Below are 22,368 nucleotides of genomic sequence, written 5' to 3'. Positions count from 1 at the left end.
ACATACATTTTATATTTGATCTTTTATTACTATGTTGGGAGATCGAATAAAAACAATGATTAAAATTGAGACAGCAGACAGAAATGATGATGATGATACAACAGCAATCGAGGGAGAAAAGAAGGTGTGGAATATTGCTTGGAAGCATTACGTGGATCTGATATAAAAGGGGATGTTATTTCAAATGTAAATTTATGTAAATACATGTAAATAGTCAGAAAGAAAACTCAAGATGCACTAGTTTGAAAATCCAATAAGACTTTATTTTGAAACACTGACTGGACTAATTAATCAAAAAGCCATATATATATGTTTTATATTTGTATTGATCGTTAATTGTGTGTTTTATTGGTTTTATATTGTTTCATATCTTGTCTGTTTTATGTATTTTTGTGATGTACAGCACTTTGGTCAACTCTGTTGTTTTTAAATGTGCTATAGAAATTAATTTGGATTGAATAATATATCCATATCTTTTGTCTGTTCTAATGTTTTACAGTGTACAGTTTTACTGTTTGTTTGTTTTCCATCATTTGTTTCAAACTTTATTGATAACAAAATATACAGAACAGCAGATGTTTACCCCTTGTATATAACAGGTATTGTTACAGTATTGGATATATTAAAATTATATTATATTAAAAAACAAAACAGCTTAAAACAAACAGCAAAAATAGAGATAAAGAAATACACTCCCACTGCTGGTGAGGTCGAGGTCGCTCCCTGTAACTCTGTCTCCGCCCTCTGATTGGAGAGCGTCAGTTTACGTAGCAACGGTCCGGAAGATGTCGTCGAGGCCAGTCCTGAAAAACTTCCGCCTTAAGTTGTAAAGAAAACATAGCAGCTAAAAGGCAATCGACATCGTAACCAGTCCGTCTGAGGAGTCAGAGTTAGAGGCAAGTTCACACCTGAAACGCATGCACTGACTCACACACGTCACGTAAAGCAGTTTGTTGACGCGCTGTCGCGCACCGGCTAATGCAAATGTACACTTTGCCGTAGCTAGCACGTAAGCTACGCTGTTCACTGCTAACTGATGAGCTACCAACGATCTGTTCGGCCATAGGCCTCACCTGGGAATCATTACGACTGGAGCGCGTTAAGTGTGTACTTTGTCTAATATCATACACATTGAATTTTGAATTTTTATGACCTTGTAATTATAAGCGAAAGTTTCAGTCAGCCTCTCATTGGACACTATGTAGCTATCCCCAGTTAGCACAGTAGCTAGTCAAGTTAGCATTCCAGTTAGGCAGCCGTCCCGTCTGACGCTGTGTCTGACAAAAATGCAACGGTTATGAACATTTTGGAATGTATTTGAGCTTACGGACATGTCACGTAAAGCTCGGGTACACGGGTAGCAGAATACTCAAATTACTTCGGTGGCTAGTTGTAAAGCTAATCTGTTACCCAGTCAAGTTCTGTCACCACCCCTGAAAATACGATATATCTAAACAAGTGGGGAAACAAGAGTGGATATCCTTATTTTTTTATGTTACATTTATCTGTTCTTTGGTCACACTGGCGTTGTTGTCTACAGATAATACCGATAATATATAACTGTGCCGCTCCCCTCCTCCAGGTTTAACAAACCAACATGTTAGAAAGATAACAACAGAGCGGGGGTAGTTAAGTTTTCAACCTCAACATTGAATCCTTTTATCCGATTTAATCTTGTGGCTGTACATAATATGTACATGTACACTCATTTACTGCCGTTTTATTAGGTACACTGGACACCTTTTAAAGTAGCATTTGTGTCATTCAGTGTGGTTTTCTGCTGCTGTAGCTCATCTGCTTCAAGGTTCAGTCGTTGCACATACAGAGATGGTCTGTATAGCTCAGTTGTAACAAGTGCTTTTCTTTTGAGTAACTGTTGTCTTTCTGTCATGTGTACCAGTCTGGCCCTTCTCTTCACAATTCTAGGCATTTTTGCAGAGACAATTGCCATTTGTTGGATATTTCTTCATTTTTGTCACCCTAGAGATTATTGACATTATTTGTGAGAAGTTTTGAAATACTCAGACTAGCCTGTCTGGCAGCCACAAACCATGTCACATACAGTGTCACGTGAATGTAATTTCTTCCTCATTTAAAGGCTTGGTTTGAACTTCAGCAGGTGTTTTTGTACATTTCTACAGGCCAATATGGCTACATGTGATCAGGTGTTTAGATATTTGTGTGAACAAGTAGTTCAACAGATGTACCTTATTGATTGGCTGGTTAAATGAAATGCCTAGTTAAGTATTGTACTTAACTAGTAACTTATTAGCAGCTGGTAATTGTACTTCCTCATGTCAGTCATTACCAGTGATAGACTAGATGTGCTGTTTCCCTTTTTATAACCACATCTGTCTATCCTAATTAAGATATTCTCAACGGCTTACGAATAAAAATAATTTTTTATTTATTTTCTCTGCAGGCTCTTCTACTCTGGAGCTTGTGTGGGTTTCAGAGTGTGTGTGTGTGAGAGTGTGAGTGGGTGAGTGTATGTGTGAGTGTGTGTGAGCTGCAGTTTCCTCCTCACAGTTTCACCAAGAGCTGCTCCTCCCTGGAGGATGACAATGGAGGAGATGAAGAATGAAGCGGAGACAAACTCCATGGTATCCATGACGCTGTACGCCGTGATGTACCCAGTTTTTAATGAGGTAAAACATCCAGTGCTGACAACAGTGCACTTTAGCTAATAGTTCCCAGCTGTTCAGTCAGTGTTCTTTTAAACGCTTTTCATACTTGGAGGATTCATTATAGCAGATTTTGTTATTCTCACTGAGTGTTGGTTTTTTTTAGCCAGAAAAGGGGGAACCTGAGGTAGTTATTCCGTAGTACTGTACTAATTGTGGGGCTGTCAAAATCGACAACTGTTCCATCTTTTTATGCCATTCCCTTGGTGTACCAGAGTAATGGTACGGCAAAGTGGAACTACAGCCACGACAGTCAGCTGATTAGGCGACAGAAAAGCATCACTCCTCTGCGACTGGTGTTTCTTCAACGCCCGCAGTCTATTGTCATACAAAGGTCGACGTCTTGTTGAGACACACAGCTACAAAACATTTGTTGCATTTGATGTCGTCGCACTGGTACAACATCACGCTACGTATCTCACTGACACGGCCACGTAGCACAGTGCACACCCCGTCTACCAAGTCAAGGTACTGTCAAGGTACTGTCCTTAGTCGAAGCCTGACCCAGGGCTTTACTGTGCATTCTGAACCAATGAAGAAGAATGAATAAAAAATGGCGACAGACTGGGAAGGGGTTTATTTTACGAGTGACCGCCTCAAGGCATGTTATCCCACTTATTAAACAGCTACTTACTAAGAAAACAAATAATTGGAAACAAGGTTTATGTCACAACCAAAATAATTGCAATCTACGATATTGCGATGGCTGGAAGAAATGTGTTTTAATATAATTTCTTTAGATTCTTAAGCAGGTGCAGCCTTCTTTCTGCATGTACGATGGTCAGAGACATTGCAGATAAGATACGTATTTTTTAGTGAAAAAGATAATTGTATATGTTCAAAGATGATGAATGAATGAATGATAAGTTTGTCTCATATATTAGCAGACCTTCAACAACTCATACGACATGTTGTGTATGTGATGCTCAAGCATGCCTTGATTAAACTTGGCGTAAAATACCTTTTTCACAGCAGATATTTTTCTACATGAAATAGTAGGACAAACTCAGGTTTGACCAATAACGAAGTAGGGTTCCACTCCAGGTTTAAGAGCACCAGGGTCGTGCTACTGTTCAAGAAATGGGCAGTTCACTCTTAAACCTAAACCTTAATTACACTTAAACCTACCTTTTTTCCCTGAAAAATATGTTATTTTAAAATCTGAATACATGTTCCTGTATATTCTGGTTGTGTTCCAATAAGGTGATGGAGAAATAATGACTCCGTATGGTCATTGTAGCATTACTAAGACATGTTGTGGTGGTGGTGGTAGCCTAAGAATTTTAAGACATTACTGTTTGTACACTGCTTGTGCTTGTCTAGGATATACTGCACTGCTGGTATGTTGGAGAATAAAATGTCACAAGTCAACACTAGTAATGTGTCGATAACATTACTAGTGTTTATTCTTAAACAGAAATAACAGTTAAGTAGTTGAAAAATGAACCTGACAGATCAGTTGAAATAATTGTTTGATGCAGCCGTAATTAATTAATGTTAGATTATGTTGTAATTTAGTCAGGTAAATAAAGTTTACATTTTTGAGTCACCTGATGTTAGAATTTGCATTATACATATTATATTGGACTGTTTCCATTGCATTAAACGGTAGTTTTTTCACTTTGTTTTTCTATTAGCTGGAGAGGATCAACCTTTCAGCAGCTCAGACGCTCAGAGCAGCCTTCATAAAGGTAGGACTGTGCATGGATAAGCTGGGTGGAAACGTGTCGTAGAAGTAAAATATCTAAATGACAATCATGACTTCAGGGCTGTATATCCAGTTTTTCCAAAACCTTAGCAAATGGATCTTATCTGACATCATTTTCAGTCAGTGAAAATGGAAAAAAATATGTATGTTGCCACAACTGAACTATATGTTATTCCAGCAAACAGTAGCTGTTATTTCTGTGGCAGTACTGTAATTATCACCAACAGTTGAACCTGTACCTCTGAACAGAAACAATGGTCTGTTGCGAAGGCTACTTGTTCTTTTGTTCATAACATTTCACACAGCAGAGATGTCAGAACATTGCTGCATCTCCAAAACGAATTGAATGAATACATACTTTTTCTTAACAATTTGTCTGATTTTTATCTTTTAAAAAAGCACAAATTAGTCTGAAAAGTCTCTATTTTGATACTCCATCAATGTTTAACTTGTCTTTTTAAATTTTTTTTTTCCTTAAATGATCTAGGTTTCCACGGGAAGTACTGGGCCATTTCCTTATGTCAAAAGCTGAGCTGCACCACACAATGAAAACATAAAATAAAAACTAGAGACAGCACTCGGTGCCTAAACCTTCACCAAGGCAGTTCAGTTCCTGTATCCAGATCAGTTCATTCACCTCTTCACTGGGTCATAACCTATATCCTTAGAACATTTTATAAAATAATATAAATGGAGCAGAGGAATTTCTCAGGGCAATGGCTGAAAAGCTCACAGTTCCTGCCCTGAACAGCAGAGGGAGCTCCAGGCGGAGATTTGGAAATAGTTAACCCTGCTTCATCTTACCATTCATCTCCACAAGAGGTCTCTACTGGTTTTCACTGCTCTTACCTGTAGGAGACTTCTTCCAGGTGACCAATGAAGGAGCCCAGTCATCGGTCCTGCTATGTTTCTGTCAATTTCTTAACCTGAAGATTTTCCTTGTGCCTTCTGTAAAGTTAGAATAGAAAAGAGACCGTAAATAGATGCCACTCATGGGTTTAAAGTGTGAACTTTCCTCTTTATTAAGAAGTTTAATGTGAAGTAGTAGTAACGCAAAGGCAGATTTATTTATAGAGCACTTTTTGTACACAAAGGTTTTCTTCAAGGTTCTGTACACAAACATTTAGAAACAGTAAAGAGACAAAATTGTAAGAAACCAGTTGAAATTGGTATTATTGTCATTATAGAAGCACTATTAAAAAAGTTCTTGGTCTAGATTTAAAAAGAAACAGTCTGCAATTGTTTATAGTTTATTTTGAAAGAAATGAAAGTAGAGCTGCAACTAACTCTGTCGATTATTTTCTCGATTAATCGTTTGCTCCATAAAATATCAGAAAACCTTAAAAAATATTTATCGGTGTTCGTCAGACCTGGATATAATGATGTTCTCAAATGTCTTGTTTTGTCCATAAACCAAAATGATTGAATTTTATTGATTTCTTTGTCATCCAGATCAAAGAAATTAAGAAAATATTCACATTGAAGAAGCTTAAACAATCGGAAATCTTGTTTTAATCATGAATTATGCTTCAAACCGATTAATCGATTATCAAAATAGTTGTCGATTTATTTAGTAATCGATTAATAATCGATTCATCGAATAATCGTTTCAGCTCTAAATGAAAGGTACATTGACTGTTACTGTACCTTGTACTGTGTTTATAAAGTATTTTACGAGACATGTAGATACTATTATTAGTTTACACATTAATGTTTGTGTTCAATGCACATTCACCGATGTTCAAATAAAGAACTGTTACGTTAAATATTAACGAAGACACCGCAGCAGCGCTGTCCTTTTACAAACCAAAGGGAGATGTGATTGTGCTTACAGCTGTTGTATTGTTGTGGCATTTGTGGGTCTCTTGTTCCCTTGACCCACTGATTGGTGTCTCTGCTGCCCTGCAGCATCCCGGCTGGAGTAATTCAAGATTAAATTATTCAGTAGCTGAGGAGTTTTGTCCATTCATCTGAACTGAATTGTGCCGTTCGGTAAACTTGCTTAGCTCGTAGCCCGAGGCCTCCTGTTTCTTATGCTGTGCTACACCTGATTTTTCTTCTCCGATTCCCTCCTCTGTCAGGCAGAGAGGGAGAACCCTGGTTTAACTCAGGACATCATAATGAAGATCTTGGAGAAAAAGAACGTCCAAATCAACTTCACTGAATCTCTGCTGCGCATGGCAGCGGATGATGTGGAAGGTGATTATAACATCTCTTCACATAGCGGGATGGAATGTGTTTTGTGTCTGTGTAATCCCACTCTGGATATCCCTCTAATCTACATTTTGTTGGTATACACCACTGCCAGTAGAATGTGTAATATAACTGACTGGGCTCTGCAAAGCGGAAAGGCACTTCCGTTTATTATCAGGATGTCACTAGGAGGTTTTTGATCATGAAAACAAGTTAGACCTCCATAACTAACATATGTGCGATACGAGCATTCGATGTCACCTTTAAGACTTGTTTTTAGGTCAAGGGTTTGGGGCAGTTATTTAGTTGTGATGGTTATATTAAGGGGTAATGGGCTGGGGAATGCATTATGTCTTTGAGTGACATCGCACAAAATGCTGCACAAGTGTGTGTATGTTTGCACGTGTGCATGGCGAACCAGAGTATAAAAACAAGGCATTGAATTAAAATGATTATCAGTAGTAGGACTGGGCAATATATCCATATTATATCTATATCAAGACAAGCCATATTGTCGTATCATCATAAGGTATCTGTGATGACTTATCCTGGTTTTAAAGGCTGGTGCATTAATAATCGTCATATTTATTTATATTGGTTTGTGAAATACACTAAATATTACAAATGAAATATTATATACAGGGCTTAACAAATGTATTGGACCACCACGCAATGTAAGGTTAAAAATGATTATTATTATCCATTCATTTTCAAATTTAGCACGTTATTTCTTGAGTAAGATGTCAAATTATAGTTATTTATGTTACTCTTCATACTTACGGTAAGTTCAGTTTACCAAATAAATAACAATAAACCTTTTAGTTTTAAACAAGTTTTTGAAAGAGTTCTGAAATTTGTTTTCCCGTTTTTATGACAGGTGGTCTAATGAATTTGTTAAGCGCTCTATGTTGATTAAAAATTACAAATTGTCAGAAAACAAGTTCTATTTTATGTGCAGAAATGCATAGAACAGTTTCTAGGGTTACTGTTTGTGTGAGAGTTTTGCCAAAAAGTAGCCACACTTGTACATTGGTAGAGCAAATCGGGTCTACTTCTAATGTTCCTCTGTGTGCTTACAGCACCCTCTGTTGGACAACTTGGTAATTACTTCAAACTGACGGGCCTCTGCGGTATATATTTGAACTCGAAAGGGTTTTTAAAATTGCGATACCTTCACCACTCTGACGCTGTCACCTTGTTTGTATTGTTTGTTCTGGTCACCTGACTGATTGAATGGGCAAAACCCCCCTTTCCCTACAGATTTCATGATTGACCGGCCCGAGCAGGAGTTCCAGGATTTAAACGAGAAGGCCAGAGCTCTGAAACACATCCTCAGCAAAATCCCAGATGAGATCAATGACAGAGTACGCTTCCTACAGACTATCAAGTGAGTAAGCGTGCACACGCATATCAATAAGCAAGCTATGCAGGCGTCTCGCATAGTATTGCCTCAGCTTGCTTGGAACCAGAGCAGGTACTAAACTAGTACCAGGTAATATCACTAGTGGAAATGCATAATAACCGTGCCGAGGCGAGCTGGTGGAAACACGCCATTAGTTCCAAAGATCGACGTTTTTGCCCGACAAAAAGGAGACCACAGTTGTTTTAAACTTCAGTTCTGAATCTCCAGGGCAATGTGGATGGCAGCAAACTCTATACTGATCATGAATCAGTTCTTTTAATGACAGTTTTGATTGTCAGTACGTTTCCAGGCATCTGACAATGTCATAGGTGCTGTTCAAGCGATTAGAATGTCAAGTTATGGTCCAGTCGTTTATAATTGTTTTAAGAAAAGAAACGACTATTTGGTCATTATTAGCCATATAAATACTCATACCAGCGTATCAGGCACCAACAACCATCTTTAGCCAAACTGTTTCATGTCTTGTAGACTTTGCATTGTGAAACCATGAGTTGCCTTTTATTAAACACAGAGACATAGCCAGCGCCATAAAAGAGCTTCTGGACACAGTCAACAATGTCATCAAGAAGTATCAATACCAGAATCGCAGGGTGAGTAATGCAAATAATTACACAAATGACATTGTCTGTTACAGTCTGTATCCACTTCACTTCTTTTGTTTCTCACACATGTTTCACGGTGTTTGTCTCCTCTGCTCACCAAGGCCCTGGAACACCAGAAAAAGGAGTTTGTGAAATACTCCAAAAGTTTCAGCGACACCCTCAAAACGTACTTCAAAGACGGAAAGTAAGTGCAAACGATGTTTTCAAGCCGCTGTTAGTCAGAGAGGCAGTTGCAGAGCAATGGTTGTCAGAACTGCCGTTAAAACTGAAAATAGTTCCTCTCCAGTCGTCTTTTCAAAATCTTTAGGCGTGTCTACAAATATGGCTACAGTTTGACCTGTTCAAACAAACAAAACACTACTTTGTCAGAGTAACAGTGTGCTTGTGTCGGTGTGTCTGCATTTACATTAAAAATAACACAACACTGTTAAATATTGAAAACAATCGGTACAAAAACAAATGTGGTGCTCTAAGTTGTTGACCAGAAGCTTGACAGTAGCCAAATGTGCAAATGTAGATTTGTTTATTGAGAAAAACTACAATTTTCTACAATGGTTCCACTGTACATGTTATTATACTGCGCTATGACTGCATTGCATATAATATTTCTCATTTTCCTATATTATTTATATTCCTAGATGGTAATAATGCACAATTACTATTTATTACCTTTTTTTTTTTTTTACTTTTTTACTATCTTTAACTGCTGTGACACCACAAATGTCCCCCGGTGTGGGACTAATAAAAGACTTTCCATCCTTATTATGGGTATTATTGTTAGTTGCAGCTGAAGTAGATCAAAATGAGCACATGATGAGCTTCATGAGGAAGCCCAGACTGTGGTTTTATATGCTAGTTAAACATTAAACTGACGGCTGTATTTAAAAGGAAAAAAAAAAAAAAAGGATTTGTGGATGAGACATTTTTTAGTGTAGTAGATGCTTACTGCCTCTGCTGCTCATTTGTCTTCCAAATTGTCTACGTAATGTGTTCTGTGTTTGTATTGGCACTTCCTTCCTGCTATCATTATGATTGTCTTTTTTTTTTTTTTGTGCTCCCAGGGCGATAAATGTCTTCATCAGTGCAAACCGACTCATCCACCAAACCAACCTCATACTGCAGACCTTCAAAACCGTGGCCTAGCCCTCGGAGGCCACAGAGTCCCCGCGTCCTGTGGGGAGCGACTGCTAGAGTGGTGGAAGCTTGACGAGCGCCTGACCCATATATGTAAATTAGAAAGAGTTGATTTTAGGGTTGGGGGTGGGCGGGAGGGATGGGGTGGGGGGGGGGGGGTCGATTCCATTGGAGTCGAGATTCTAGATTCCAGTTCAAGAGACTGAAAAGTGCCATTTGTTTTTTTCAATGAGGATTTTCCAGTCTTGAAGTGGAACTGAATGGGCCCAAAGTCTTGGTTGATTGATTTTATTTGGACAGTTTTAATTTATAACCCTGGTCTTTGGTTGGGCGTAGGTGAGGCGAGGTGTTTATTAAAGACTAATTGCCATTTTTTTTTTTCTTTTTTCTTTTTTTTTTCTAATATATTCATGTTGATCATTTTACTTTTAGCTTTTCAATCATTGCTACACATGTGAGACCACGCTCGGTAGGGATGTGTCTCAGCCGTCTACACTGGTTTTCTCTTCTCGCTTCCTATTTGTGTCATTTCGCCATGGTGTGTACGTGCAGGATTGACAAACAGAAAAAACAAAAAGAAAAGCACCTGACTGCAGGTGAAAACGGCCGCAAGGAGAGGAGAGGAAATGGTGCTGGACATTTAGGAAGCAGACTCCGATTTTATTTCTCGTTACTATCAGAAGACAGAAAGCCAAATGACTTCCAGCACAGTGTGCGCCTTACCAAGTCTTGTAACATTCCCTCCTCTCAGAGTGTAATGAAGTGGAGCCAGTCCCTGCTGCTGAGGGATGTAGAGAGAGAGAAATGAAAGTTCTGTATTTAACTGATACCTGGTTGCAAATGTTCAATAAATAGTTTCCAAATGATGATGCTTTTTAAATGTGTCCGAGTCCAATGTGTGTGGGGTCTCGATATCGAGTGGAGTTTCAGATAAAGCATGGAAGTGAATTATTATAAACAGGGTTGAACGATATTGGGGTTTTTTACTTCTCCTGAGTGAAATGTAAGACATTCTGTTAATTGTGGTCCTGAATGATGTTTTTCCATATGCAGCTCATGACAAAACATGAGTCATTTTGTGTTTTATCTTCAACTGTGTTTGTACGTTGCACAAGCGTTCGCTTGTCTGAGGCGGTCTTCTGCATACCTTGGTTGTAACACGTGTTGGATGTGGCCCCTCGTGGCTGGGGGCAATTTGGAGTGTGCAAATAACCCCATCAATGGTGGGTGCATACCTTGCTCACAAGTACTCCAGCCCTTGACCTGTCACATTGTGTCTTATCTTAAAGTCTGATTGTTTAAACGTTGCACAAGCATTAGCTTTCAGAGACGATCTTCGGCATACCTTGGCTGTAACGAGTGTTTTTTCTCTGTAAACACTTAAGATGGTTGTGCATGAAAGTCGATGAGCAGTTTCTGAAATACTCGGAGCAGCCTGTCTTTCCAAATTCACGCGCCCACTTTGAACTTCAGGGGGTCGTCTCAACCATGTCTGAATGTGTAAATGCGCTGAGTCGCTGCCGTGTGACCGATGTGAAGAGGTGTGCCTAATAAAGTGGCTGGTGAGTGTTGTTGGGGATTACCAATGACATAATTATAGTTATTTTATTACTCAGCTTATCGATGCCACGCTCCGTCAGCTTGAACGTGAACAGTATTCCACTATAAACCACTCGGCAGCTTTCATTTCATGATGCAGTTCAACTTTATGAAACATTCGAGGTTTACAAAATGTATATATAAATATATTTAAAAAGAACACCTGTCAATACAATGCATTACAGTGAAGCTGTGAAACACAGGCTGTTGTGTTAGACTGGCTTTCAGGACAGCTCCAGAATCAGACTTCATTTTTAACCGTACCAGGTTGTTTCCTTGATGGTGCCATTGTTGGCTGAAATAGTGCTCTTGACGACTGAGAACACAGAGACAAATAATGGCTCCAGTGTTGCCTAGAAACGGCAAACCAAGAAATCATCAAGGGGACTTGAAAGTTCCAGAGGGAAATTGCTGTAAGAGGGCTTTAGTTCTCCCTCGTCCTCTTGCTTGGTAGTTGAACATTTGTTTGATGATCTGTTGGTTGTTGGATTTCACCGAGTGAAGCGAATTGTGGAAGAGGATCCAAAGTTGTCACCTGAGCAGGAATTAAAAAGCTGAAATGCATAATGTTGTTTTCAGGATCATCATACAATCTCTAAAGGAATGGAGTTTATTCTTTGATGCAGCTCTGGCTATCCCTCTAATCTCCATTCTGTTGGTATACACCACTGCCAGTATAATATAAGTGACTGAAGTTTTAGGGAGAAAGAAAGAACAGACTCCCCTGTCATCGCTCTGTGCTGTTCAATATGTTGTTATTGCCTCTCTACATGTTTGGTGAACTGGAGGTTTGATACTGGAGCGTTTATTGCGTATATTGTCATCTGTGATGACTTATCCTGGTTTTAAAGGCTGGTGCATTGATAATCATCATATTTATTTATATTGGTTTGTGAAATACACAAATTAAATATTATATACAGGGCTTAACAAATGTATTGGACCACCACCCAATGTCAGGTTAACAGTGATTATTGTTATCCATTCATTTTCAGATTTTTTTTTATTTACGTTACTCTTCTTACTGACGGTGAGTTCAGTTTTCCAAATAAACAACGATAACATTTTTAGTTTTAAAAGAAGTTTTTGAAAGAGTTCTGAAATATTTGTTTTCTCGTTTTTATTTCTCATTTCGTTTGATGACTCAGCTGTTAGCTTAGCTTGCGGTCACGTGAAGTGGATACAGACTGTAACAGGCTATGTCATTTGTGTAATTATTTGCATTACTCACCCTGCAATTCTGGTATTGATACTAACTGATAACATCGTTGACTGTGTCCAGAAGCTCTTTTATGGCGCTGGCTATGTCTCTGTGTTTCATAAAAGTTTATTAATTATAACTTATTACATAATGCGGCAAAATTGATTACATATTGCGTTCAAGCAGTTTATTACATAATGCGGCAGATTATTACATAAGGCTGCGTTATTACATGATGGCGTGCAAATGTATTACATTATTACATAATGCGTGTGTATTTGAGATCAATATTTAATAAAGCGTGCTGTGAAAGATAAGGGGCAACTGAAGCGTCTGTGCAATCACTCGTCCATCAACTCTGCCCCTCTGTTCAGCAGTCCCGCTCTCCTCAGAACCACGTCCACGTTGGGAATCAGCCTTTCGTGGAATTCCCACAGTCGTTTGTCCACATGGAGCTGATCTATAGTTAGCGCCTCCTGCAGTCGCGCACGGACGTGGATGAGCCGACAAACTTGTGGTGGTACTTTGAAAACCTGTCCAAACTTCTTGAGCACCTCATGCACTGAAGTTTGCTCCACCATCCTGTGATGCACAGAGACACACATGAATATATATATATATATATATATATATATATATATATATATATATATATATATATCTGTATATCTATATACAGATATATAGATATATAGATATATAGATATGTGAAAGAATATATATACAGCACAGGACGTTTGCTCGTACATTATTTGAATAGTGTATTCACCATGCTACCTTGGTTGAATTATTATCTTGTGTGGGTGGTACACCTTTCTGTCTGGCTCCTCGCTATAAATGTGCTCCAGAAGGTTAACTCCCGGCACCCCGTTCCATTGCGGCAGGTGGAACCTTTTACTTGGTTCAAAGTGTTTTTTAGGGAAATAACGGTTCTCAATGAGGAACACCCCCGTCTACAAAGCATGGAAGAGGGGAAGACAGTAGAACTATTAACACATTAAAGAATAAACAAACTCTTTGTGTCTGTCTTTTGATAAATACACCTACATTTGGGTGCTGCTGTTGGAGCATGTCCATCAGGGACGTCAGGTTGGTGTGCTGGTACGGCATAACAATCTCGTCCATGTCGTTCAGCAGGACGTAGCGTGATCGGGCCATGGATCTGTAAATGCACTCGTTAAGTGAGGTCAGCTGGCCATAATAGTGCAGTTCGCCTCCATGCTTTGAGAACAACCAGCCTTCAGAAGGACTCAAATATTGGTCAATGGGCCATGGAACCACCTCCACGAAGCCCTCCTGGATGTAGGCCTGCAAGAGGCGGTCGAGTTCTGGGCCACAACTGGTGTTATAGATCACCACCCTGTCCACAGAAAGCAACCTGGGGATGAAATATTAAGTCATTACTTCACATTAGCATGGGCTTAAGGTGGCACAATTGAATTGGATCCTGCCAGCAAGAGCAAGTCATGGTCGCTACAACAGAAATGACATGTTTGCCTAATTCCAGTATGGAGTTCCAGTAGCTGTCATGCAACAGTTGGAACCAAAACTATGCAATTTGGCAGGAAGTAGCACCGTTCAAATCCATAGACGTATATTGTCAACAGCATGTATACCAGGCCATCATATGTCAGGCGACGCACAATAGGAGAACATTTTACCTGATCACCAAAGATCCCGAGAGACAAAAGCATTGGATCTCTGCCATAAAACTCACTCAAAGCAAGAGTCCAAGATGGATTCTGCTTGTGTGGCGATCACTTCATCTCAGGCACAGAGTCTAACACCAGGCAACTTTAATGTCTTGTTAATTTGACGTGCTTTTATTATGATATGTTGATCAGAAGTTGAAAATGTTGTGTTACTCCAGGTCTGGAATAATGTCCATTGTGCCTGTTACCATACTCGTGAAAATAACCTTTTGGGACATTGTGGGGGTCAGATAAATTCATCTACTGAACGATCTCCGTGGATTTAAAGCTTGCGCAGTGAACTCTGACGGCTCTGACACTGGCATTGGCACATTGGTCATTTTCATGAGTTACGTGATGTCTGGAGCTCGATTGCTGTTGCTAAGGAATGCGTTGCAAAGAGACACTTGGTTTAGTTTACCCGGGGAAAGCATCTTGGCCTCTCAGCAGCGGCTCTTCACTTGGCAGACTCATGCGTGATATGAAAACATCACTAAAGCAAGTTGAGACGTTGATAGGGAAACACGACGGCTCCCTAACACAGCACGAGTCCATCAGAGACTGCGTGATAAAGATGGTGGATAACCACCTTTCCGGACATAAAAATATGTGTGAGCATGACTAAAGTTGGAGTTGTAAGAGAGAAGGCGACGTCGTTAATGTGTGACAGAGTTTTCTGGTGTTGTTGCTCTACTGACCTGTACATCTCCAGGGTCTGGGCGACCTGAAGCACATTGTTGTAGTCTCCAAACAGGTTGGAGATGCAGACTGTGAAATCAAACTGAAATGTGTCATTCACATTGTCTTTCATCTCTTTGTTTCTTATGGGTAACCAAAGCTGGTCGGGTTCAATGTCACTGTTTGGCCGAGTCACAAGAGTAACGTGTGTAGCGGAGCAGTTTTCAGGAATTGGACACATGACATCTGTAGTGCCGTAGGGAAAACCAAAGTGGTCTGAGTGCACCATAATCTCTGATGGAGTCGGGACTGACATGTGACCATCGCACCAGAAATAACAGTTCAGGGGGTTGATGGAGTCTCTTTTAAATATGCCAATGATGCGTATATCCAAGCCCTTCCTCCTCTGGTCCATGAAGGCTGACACCAGTAGATGTTTGGTGTTGTTGAGGCGGGTGAAGGTCTGCTCAGAGATCTGAATGGGGACAATATTTGGAGGCCTACCCATGGTTGAGATGTGCCTGTCTGCCCTGGATGTTAGTCCGGCGAGGATGAAAATTAAGACCATGGCAGGAATAAAGAGGAGGAGGAAGGTCAGTCTTAGTGCTTTCATCTTGGATGAAGAGCCAGACGTCATAGATTCAAACCTGAGGCAGAATATGAAATCACATTTTGAATTATTTGATATTTCAACAAGGTCATTAATGCAATAAATATGTACTACTACTACTACTACTACTACTACTACTACTTCTTTGTAGTAGTCAAATGCTTTAAAACGTTTGAAAATTCAACCCTTTATTTGATCATTTCTCTCATCTAAGAAAACCACGTAATAAACCTGCGAATAATTTGATTGATAACTTGACTCAGTCACAGATGAGGTTGATTACCAACGTGAAGCAGTACTAGGAGCCACAGTTGGAGAAACAGCTTGATTGCGTCACGACAGCAATCCCTTCAGCCCATCTGTGTGGAAAAGATGGTGACGTAGACTTCATTGTTTGAATGGCTGATTCTTTGAAACCTGAACCTTTCTGCACCAAACCACTCCTTGATTTCACACATGTAGAGAAACCAGAACAGGCATACACAATGACACTCACTGATACATGCTGAATGATGAATGAAAACTAGTGCGGCTTCCCATTACCAGCTTTGATTGACACATTGGACTGAATATAAATTATAAAGAAGAAAAAAAACCCCATTGCAGTGTTGCTTTCCCTTTGATTTATATCCTTTTTAGGGCATTTCTAGCCTTTATTGATGAACAGTCAGCGTCAGGGGGGTGGGGTGGGAGAAAATGAAGGTGGAATTGCTGCAATGGCCCAGCTATCTGACGATTTATATTCTTTTCTCTCTTTTGCTCGGATCAATAGTCAAGAAGTCATCTGCTTTGCCGCATATGGAAAATATCCATGGTAATAAATTTGTCAAAAGAAAGAGTGAATCCTTTTCTTTATAATGTTTTCAACAATATTCTTTCTATGGAATAGTTGGAAGAATCGGTGATGGGCTTAGTGACGCTCCAAAGGATAACACTTCAAATGTAGCCCATGGTTTTACACAGAGGCTTTCGTGCTGCCGCTGCTGCTGCTGCTGTTAAAAGAGAGCAAAATACAAAGTGGTGTCAAACTTAAGTGTAAACAACCAGCTTCTTTCTGTTTCAGTAGAGTAAAAATAGATATAAATGGCTATTTAGACAATAGAATAAAATATCCCAGGAGCAAATTAGTTGTGTTACAGCAGCAGATGAAATGCAGATGAAATATGTACATATACACATATATCTTTGTATAAATTACTTCCGGTGGCGACTGGTAGCGACACTATGCCACGAGCATGTGCTAACCATTTTCTGGATGTTTCAAACGATCAAGGAAAAATGAACCACACTTGGCCCAGAATGTAAACAGTGTCCGCCATCTTTGCTAACAGTTACGCTAACAGGACCAAGTGTCACTGGTGGGCACGTGACAAGGAAAAGAAGGAAGATATTTCTCCATTCAAGGGAAGGAAGCTAGGAGGTTAGGAAGCACAATTTTTCAAAAATACTGCCCCTATTCTAGTAATACAAAGCTAAATGCAAATCGGTGAAGTATTCCTTTAACATGGTTGCAGCTGTTGGGGATCAGCTCATTCAAGATGGAGTTACATTACATTACATTACATTACATGTCATTTAGCAGACGCTTTTATCCAAAGCGATTTACAATAAGTGCATTTAAACATTTGGGTACAAACAAGAGCTAGAAGTAAGTAAGAGCTTCAAGTAAGCCAAACTATAAAGTGCTAGTCATAAGTGCGATGTATAAGTTATGGAGGACCAAAAGAGCCAAAATTAAATAAATAAATAAATAAATAAATAAGTACACCATTAAATAATTAATTAAATGTGTCATTAATTAATTAATTAATTAAATATATTTAATTAATTAAAGACACATTTAATTAATTAATGACATATTTAATTATTTTATGGTCCGTGTTGCAGTGGATCATTCATTTATTTTATCAGTCAAACTTGCCCATCAAAGTTAGAGGACGGGGCTAACGCTGATCGAGTCTGATTCATTGCGTCTGAAATCGCATGGTATGTATGACATGTATCACAGCATAGCAGCAGAGAAAATAAATATAAACCTGAAATAAATATTTTTCTGAGTCCCCGGGCGCAGTTTTAAGATCATTTGAGGCGAGAAATTAGTCATTTAGAATTCAAAAATGTGTTTTGTGTATTAATATATGATGTATTATAAATAGTTTGGCAGCAACGGTATCGGAGGTGATCAGCTTCGCCTCATCGGACACTCGGTGCTTAGTGTCCGAAGGAGAGCAGCGTTACCTGTAATACTTTTCATTGGATGCTGTGATACATGGCAGCCATGCGATTTCAGACCAAAGCAATGCATCAGACTCGATCAGCGTTAGCCCCGCCCTCTGAAAATTAAATGTTTAATTAATTAATTAATTAATTAATTAATTAATTAATTAAAAACATTTAATTATTTAATGACACATTAAATTAATTATTTAATTGTGTATTTAATTAATTAATGACACATTTAATTATTTAATGACACATTTAATGAAATATTTAATGGTGTATTTATTTATTTAATTTTGGCCCTTTCGGTCCTCCATAATAAGCAAGTGTTTGTCGTCGTCATCTTAGTCGAGGTAGAGCCAAAAAGAAATGTGTTTTTAGTTGCCGGCGGAAGATGTGGAGGCTTTCTGCTGTCCGGATGTCGATGGGGAGCTTGTTCCACCATTGGGGAGCTAGGACAGTGAACAGTCTTGAGTTCTGTGAATGCCTCTGCGATCCTCTCAGCAAGCCGGTTCGCTGATGCAGAGCGGAGTGGGCAGGCTGGGGTGTAGGTTTTGATCATGTCCTGGATGTAGGCTGGACCGGATCCGTTTGTAGCATGGAATGCAAGCACTAGAGTCTTGAAGCGGATGCGAGCAGCTACAGGAAGCCAGTGAAGGTGTAGTGTGAGAGGGAATTGCAGTAGTCCAAGCGTGAGATGACACGAGCCTGGACCAGAACCTGTGCCGCCTTCTGGGTTAGAAGAGGCCGTATCCTTCTGATGTTGTGCAAGATGTATCTGCAAGATCGAGCTGTTGCAGCAATGTTGACAGTGAGGGAGAGTGTCACACCCAGGTTCCTTGCGGTATGAGAAGGAGCTACCACAGCACACTGGTGTTGTGTTACAATTTGACCATTTAAGCGCTGTTTTATACTTTCATCTTATACTTTCACACTAAATTGCAGATCTACATGCTTATAACTCACATGTTGCAATGTGATGTGTTTCGGGTATGTAGATCTGCTGTACATACACAGACTCTCTCTCTTTCACGCACACACTGTATATAGTTACATTTAGTAGATATTCTTTTTTCAATCTTTGATGTCTTTTTAATAAATGATTTTAAATAAATAAATATCTGTTATAAGCTTCAGAAAAATCGATTAATTACAGAAAATTGTGCGATTAATTCGTTAATTTTTCACGAACTGATCTAAATAAATTCTGTTGCTGGAATTGACAGTTAACTTAAACTAAATGTTTGGTTTGGAAAACTTAACTAAAAACACTGCTGTTGTTAAGGAGACACCCAGGTTTGGGGAGTAAATGTCCATGAAATAATTATTATCATACATCAGGCTCAAGGATGAAGACAACGTCCACATTATTGTTACTTTAAGGCAGCAAACATGGGTTTTTGTTTTGTTTTGCCTAATGAAGATATGATGTTTTGGCCCAAATATTCAATTGCTTACAAAGAAAATTGGCCCTCAACCACATTTACTTGCTGATCCCTGCTGTACAGCATTCACATACATGCATTCGCATACATAAATGATTTATAGCAAACACAGTCAACCTGTGCTTATCTAGATGAAGGCTATAATATCATCCTATGTAAACACACACACTCAAAGTTCTCAACGCACAGACAGAGAGTTATAAAGTAATACATACATAAAAATTAAATACTCTTATAATCCCCCCCCCCCCCAATAATGAGCAGAATAAAAAGAAAGCAAGTACAGTTAAAATTGAGGAAATACATGGACATGTGACATACTGTAAATAAAAGAGGGAGTGAGAGAAACAGAATCAAATTGGGTTAACACACAAAAGTAAAACAGCCAAGATATAATCTAATTATAAATAAAGGGACAAATAGAAATTAAATGAAAAGCCAGTCTAAGGTAGAGAAAGGTTTGAAATATCACCTTTGAAAGTCGTTTCTATTCACGTGTCCAATCGTCTTTAGGAATAGAAATAGAAATACTTAATCCACAACAGGATCAACAACTCATAGAAGTATTCCCTTGATGTCCCAGGTCGTGAATGACGATCTGTTGATTTAACAGTAATAGAACGTAACCTGACGTAACACCTCATGAACTGACGGTCAAAGAAAACCTCACTAAATTAAATTAACTCAATACGGGCTTCCTACAACTTTAATACATTCAAGTCACAATCATCAATAAAACACATTTGTCCATGTAATACATTGATTGGATCAGTTTCTTCCTTTCTTTCTTAATTTCTTTCTTTCTTTCTTTCAAACAGCATGTGTTTGTTCAGCTCAGGGCGTGACCACCACTCTGCTGGGCACCCCCCCCTTTTGTTTCAAACATGGTTCCAAACAACTTGATGCTCAGGTATAGTCCCAACATTAGAGAGAGCGAACCAAAGTCCAATACGAATGATTATAATCGTTAGTGAGGGAAATCTACCTGCTCCTTGCCAACATACTAATTGAACCTATAGTATGCAAATATCCATGACATTCAACCACTGTCAAACACGTTTTCAGATTAAGCTGTTAAAATACCAAAAAGACAAACAACTAAAAATGTTTCAAATGTAATTCCTTATCAAATCTTATCAATCGACAAATGAATGTGTTAACACACGATATTATTAAAATGGGTATGAGAACGGTCCTCGCTGCTTGAGAATTGGAACAGAACTTGGACTTACTTAGTACTGGAGTACGCAAGTACTGAGAAGTATGGATGTTGAGAAAAGTCCTTAGACATTAGGCTCTGATGGCTACATGCAGATGTGTCCATTGGTCAAACATCTAACCCCAGGTTGCTCTGGCTAGAAACCTATTCGGTCCACTGAAGCATGTAAAACCTGTTAAAGCTGTATCACTGATGTGTACAGCTGCTTTTCTCCAACTACTGTTAATGTGAAAACAAACGTTCATTATATATGTGGTAATAGGTGTGTCTCTGGTTAGTATGTTTGATGTTCTTTTTATCCTTGTTTATTTAAATAATTGGAAGTGTAAGACGGAACAGATCACACCCAGGTTTTACCCAGATGAAACGTCATCACTCTATGTATATTCTGCTCTTTGATTATCTGTAAATTAATTAACCTCACTAAACTAAATTAACTCAATACGGGCTTCCTACAACCTTAATACATTCAAGTCACTAGAAACCGATTTGGTCCACTGAAGCATGTAAAGCCTGATAAAGCTGGATCACTGACGTGTACAGCTGCTTTTCTCCAACTGCTGTTAATGTGAAAACAAACATTCATTATATCTGTGGTAATACTGTAGCAAAGGTGTGTCTCTGGTTGGTATGTTTGATCTCCTTTGTATCCTTGTTTATTTACATGATTGGAAGCTACAGTCTGATGTAATCTGTAAGAATGATGAACAGATTAACAGATGCAGGTGTACCTGTAACGGGCAAGTAAGATGTAGGATTCCAGTTGTTCAAAAGTGATCTGTGGCTTTGCTTCAAAAAACAAGGCTGTTTTTTTTTTTACAAAAAAAACCCCCCAAAAATATAGCCCACAACTGAGCTCCCACTGACCCAAAATGGTTTGTGACAGACAATTTTTGGAGTGGTCCCTCAATCCCTGTCCACACACATGATATCTGACACCAGATGTGTCACGTGGCTTAGATTTGTCATTTAAAAAATAATTGTGACAAGGAAAATACAATTATTATAAAACAGTGTGCCTTTCTGCATGGAGTTTGCATGTTCTCCCCGTGTGTGCATGAGTTTTCTGCGGGTTCCCCGGCTTCCTCCCACAGTCTGAAAACATGCAATATGGGGATAAGGTAAATTGGACACTATGACCGTAGTCGTGAGTGTGTGAATGAATGGTTGTTTGTCTCTATGTGTGGCCCTGCGATAGACTGGTGAACTGTCCAGGGTGTGATCCCGCCTGTCGCCCTATGTCAGCTGAGATTGGCACAGCACCCCCCGCAACCCTCATCGAGGATAAAAGCGGTAGAAAATGGATGGATTGATAAAACAGTGTTTCATTTGTATGAAACTTTTTTTCTGTTGCTATTCTCCAACACCCCAGTTTATCGCTAACCATCTTCCTGTGATTTACATACACATTTGCAAAGTCAACCACACATTCATTGAGGATCATATGAATACGGCTGCTTATTCTATTTACAGGGTGTGTGTGTGTGTGTGTGTATGTGATACTCACAAAATAAGTGATAATAATTTTTTTTGATATCATTTATTTGTGTTTCCTTTCCTGTGAGAGTCACTTTTTGGTTTATTGTAATTGTATTGTATATTGTGTGTCAGCATAACTAGTTACATAGAAGCACACAATGACATGCTGTTGCACAAAATGGACAGCAGGTGGCAGCACTGACCAGGAGCGTCACTGGAACTCCGAATTGTGCGTCGCGGATGTGGAGCTCGTAATCCGGTTGAATGGAGAATGAGCAATAGTTGTCCTGCGTTGCTTATTTCTTTGATACTTTCAGGTCAGTTACTCACCTTTTATGTGACTAAAGATGTTTACAAGGTCATATGAATCCCCGGTTATATGTGGTATGTGAGTTAAAAGTGTTTAAAGTGCGTAAATATGTAAGCGTCACTGTACGTGACTGGTGTAATTGGGGAAAATGGCGTCCGACGACGTAGTCAAT

At 39.1% G+C, this 22,368-nt stretch overlaps 2 protein-coding genes across 3 annotated transcripts; one reads left to right on the top strand and one right to left on the bottom strand.

Moving 5' to 3' along the window:
- The first annotated feature begins 984 nt into the window (after positions 1 to 984).
- LOC131445255 (programmed cell death protein 10) lies at positions 985 to 10,610 on the top strand. Its single transcript, XM_058616198.1, has 8 exons — positions 985 to 1,103; positions 2,423 to 2,648; positions 4,322 to 4,375; positions 6,474 to 6,591; positions 7,846 to 7,972; positions 8,520 to 8,598; positions 8,712 to 8,794; positions 9,672 to 10,610. The coding sequence occupies exons 2-8, from the start codon at positions 2,559 to 2,561 to the stop codon at positions 9,751 to 9,753; spliced, it is 633 nt and encodes a 210-aa protein (XP_058472181.1). The 5' UTR covers positions 985 to 1,103; positions 2,423 to 2,558; the 3' UTR covers positions 9,754 to 10,610.
- A 2,095-nt stretch (positions 10,611 to 12,705) lies between these two features.
- Positions 12,706 to 20,611, bottom strand: LOC131444920 (uncharacterized). Of its 2 annotated transcripts, none has more exons than XM_058615626.1 (5): positions 19,661 to 20,611; positions 14,934 to 15,560; positions 13,592 to 13,922; positions 13,322 to 13,497; positions 12,706 to 13,126 (listed from the first exon to the last, which is right to left on the bottom strand). In XM_058615626.1, the coding sequence occupies exons 2-5, from the start codon at positions 15,548 to 15,550 to the stop codon at positions 12,886 to 12,888; spliced, it is 1,365 nt and encodes a 454-aa protein (XP_058471609.1). In that variant the 5' UTR covers positions 15,551 to 15,560; positions 19,661 to 20,611; the 3' UTR covers positions 12,706 to 12,885. The 2 variants fall into 2 exon arrangements, with proteins under 2 accessions (XP_058471609.1, XP_058471608.1); XM_058615625.1 differs by having other exon boundaries at positions 20,421 to 20,611.
- Between the last annotated feature and the right edge of the window lie 1,757 nt (positions 20,612 to 22,368).

The sequence above is a fragment of the Solea solea genome, chromosome 18, assembly GCF_958295425.1.
Source record: "Solea solea chromosome 18, fSolSol10.1, whole genome shotgun sequence".
NCBI classification, from domain to species: domain Eukaryota; kingdom Metazoa; phylum Chordata; class Actinopteri; order Pleuronectiformes; family Soleidae; genus Solea; species Solea solea.
This window is presented reverse-complemented; position numbering and strand designations above follow the sequence as displayed.

What these genes read in the sequence shown, in the direction of transcription:
- LOC131444920 (XM_058615625.1), bottom strand. Translation starts at nt 20,512, where the DNA reads ATGGACACATCTGCATGTAGCCATCAGAGCCTAATGTCTAAGGACTTT. An exon ending in CAGACCCTGGAGATGTACAG is followed by an intron (nt 13,923 to 14,933) that starts GTCAGTAGAGCA and finishes TTTCATCCCCAG; the next exon opens with GTTGCTTTCTGTGGACAGGG. An exon ending in TCCAACAGCAGCACCCAAAT is followed by an intron (nt 13,498 to 13,591) that starts GTAGGTGTATTT and finishes CATGCTTTGTAG; the next exon opens with ACGGGGGTGTTCCTCATTGA.
- LOC131445255 (XM_058616198.1), top strand. Translation starts at nt 2,559, where the DNA reads ATGACAATGGAGGAGATGAAGAATGAAGCGGAGACAAACTCCATGGTA. An exon ending in TGTACCCAGTTTTTAATGAG is followed by an intron (nt 2,649 to 4,321) that starts GTAAAACATCCA and finishes TTTTTCTATTAG; the next exon opens with CTGGAGAGGATCAACCTTTC. An exon ending in CGCTTCCTACAGACTATCAA is followed by an intron (nt 7,973 to 8,519) that starts GTGAGTAAGCGT and finishes TATTAAACACAG; the next exon opens with AGACATAGCCAGCGCCATAA.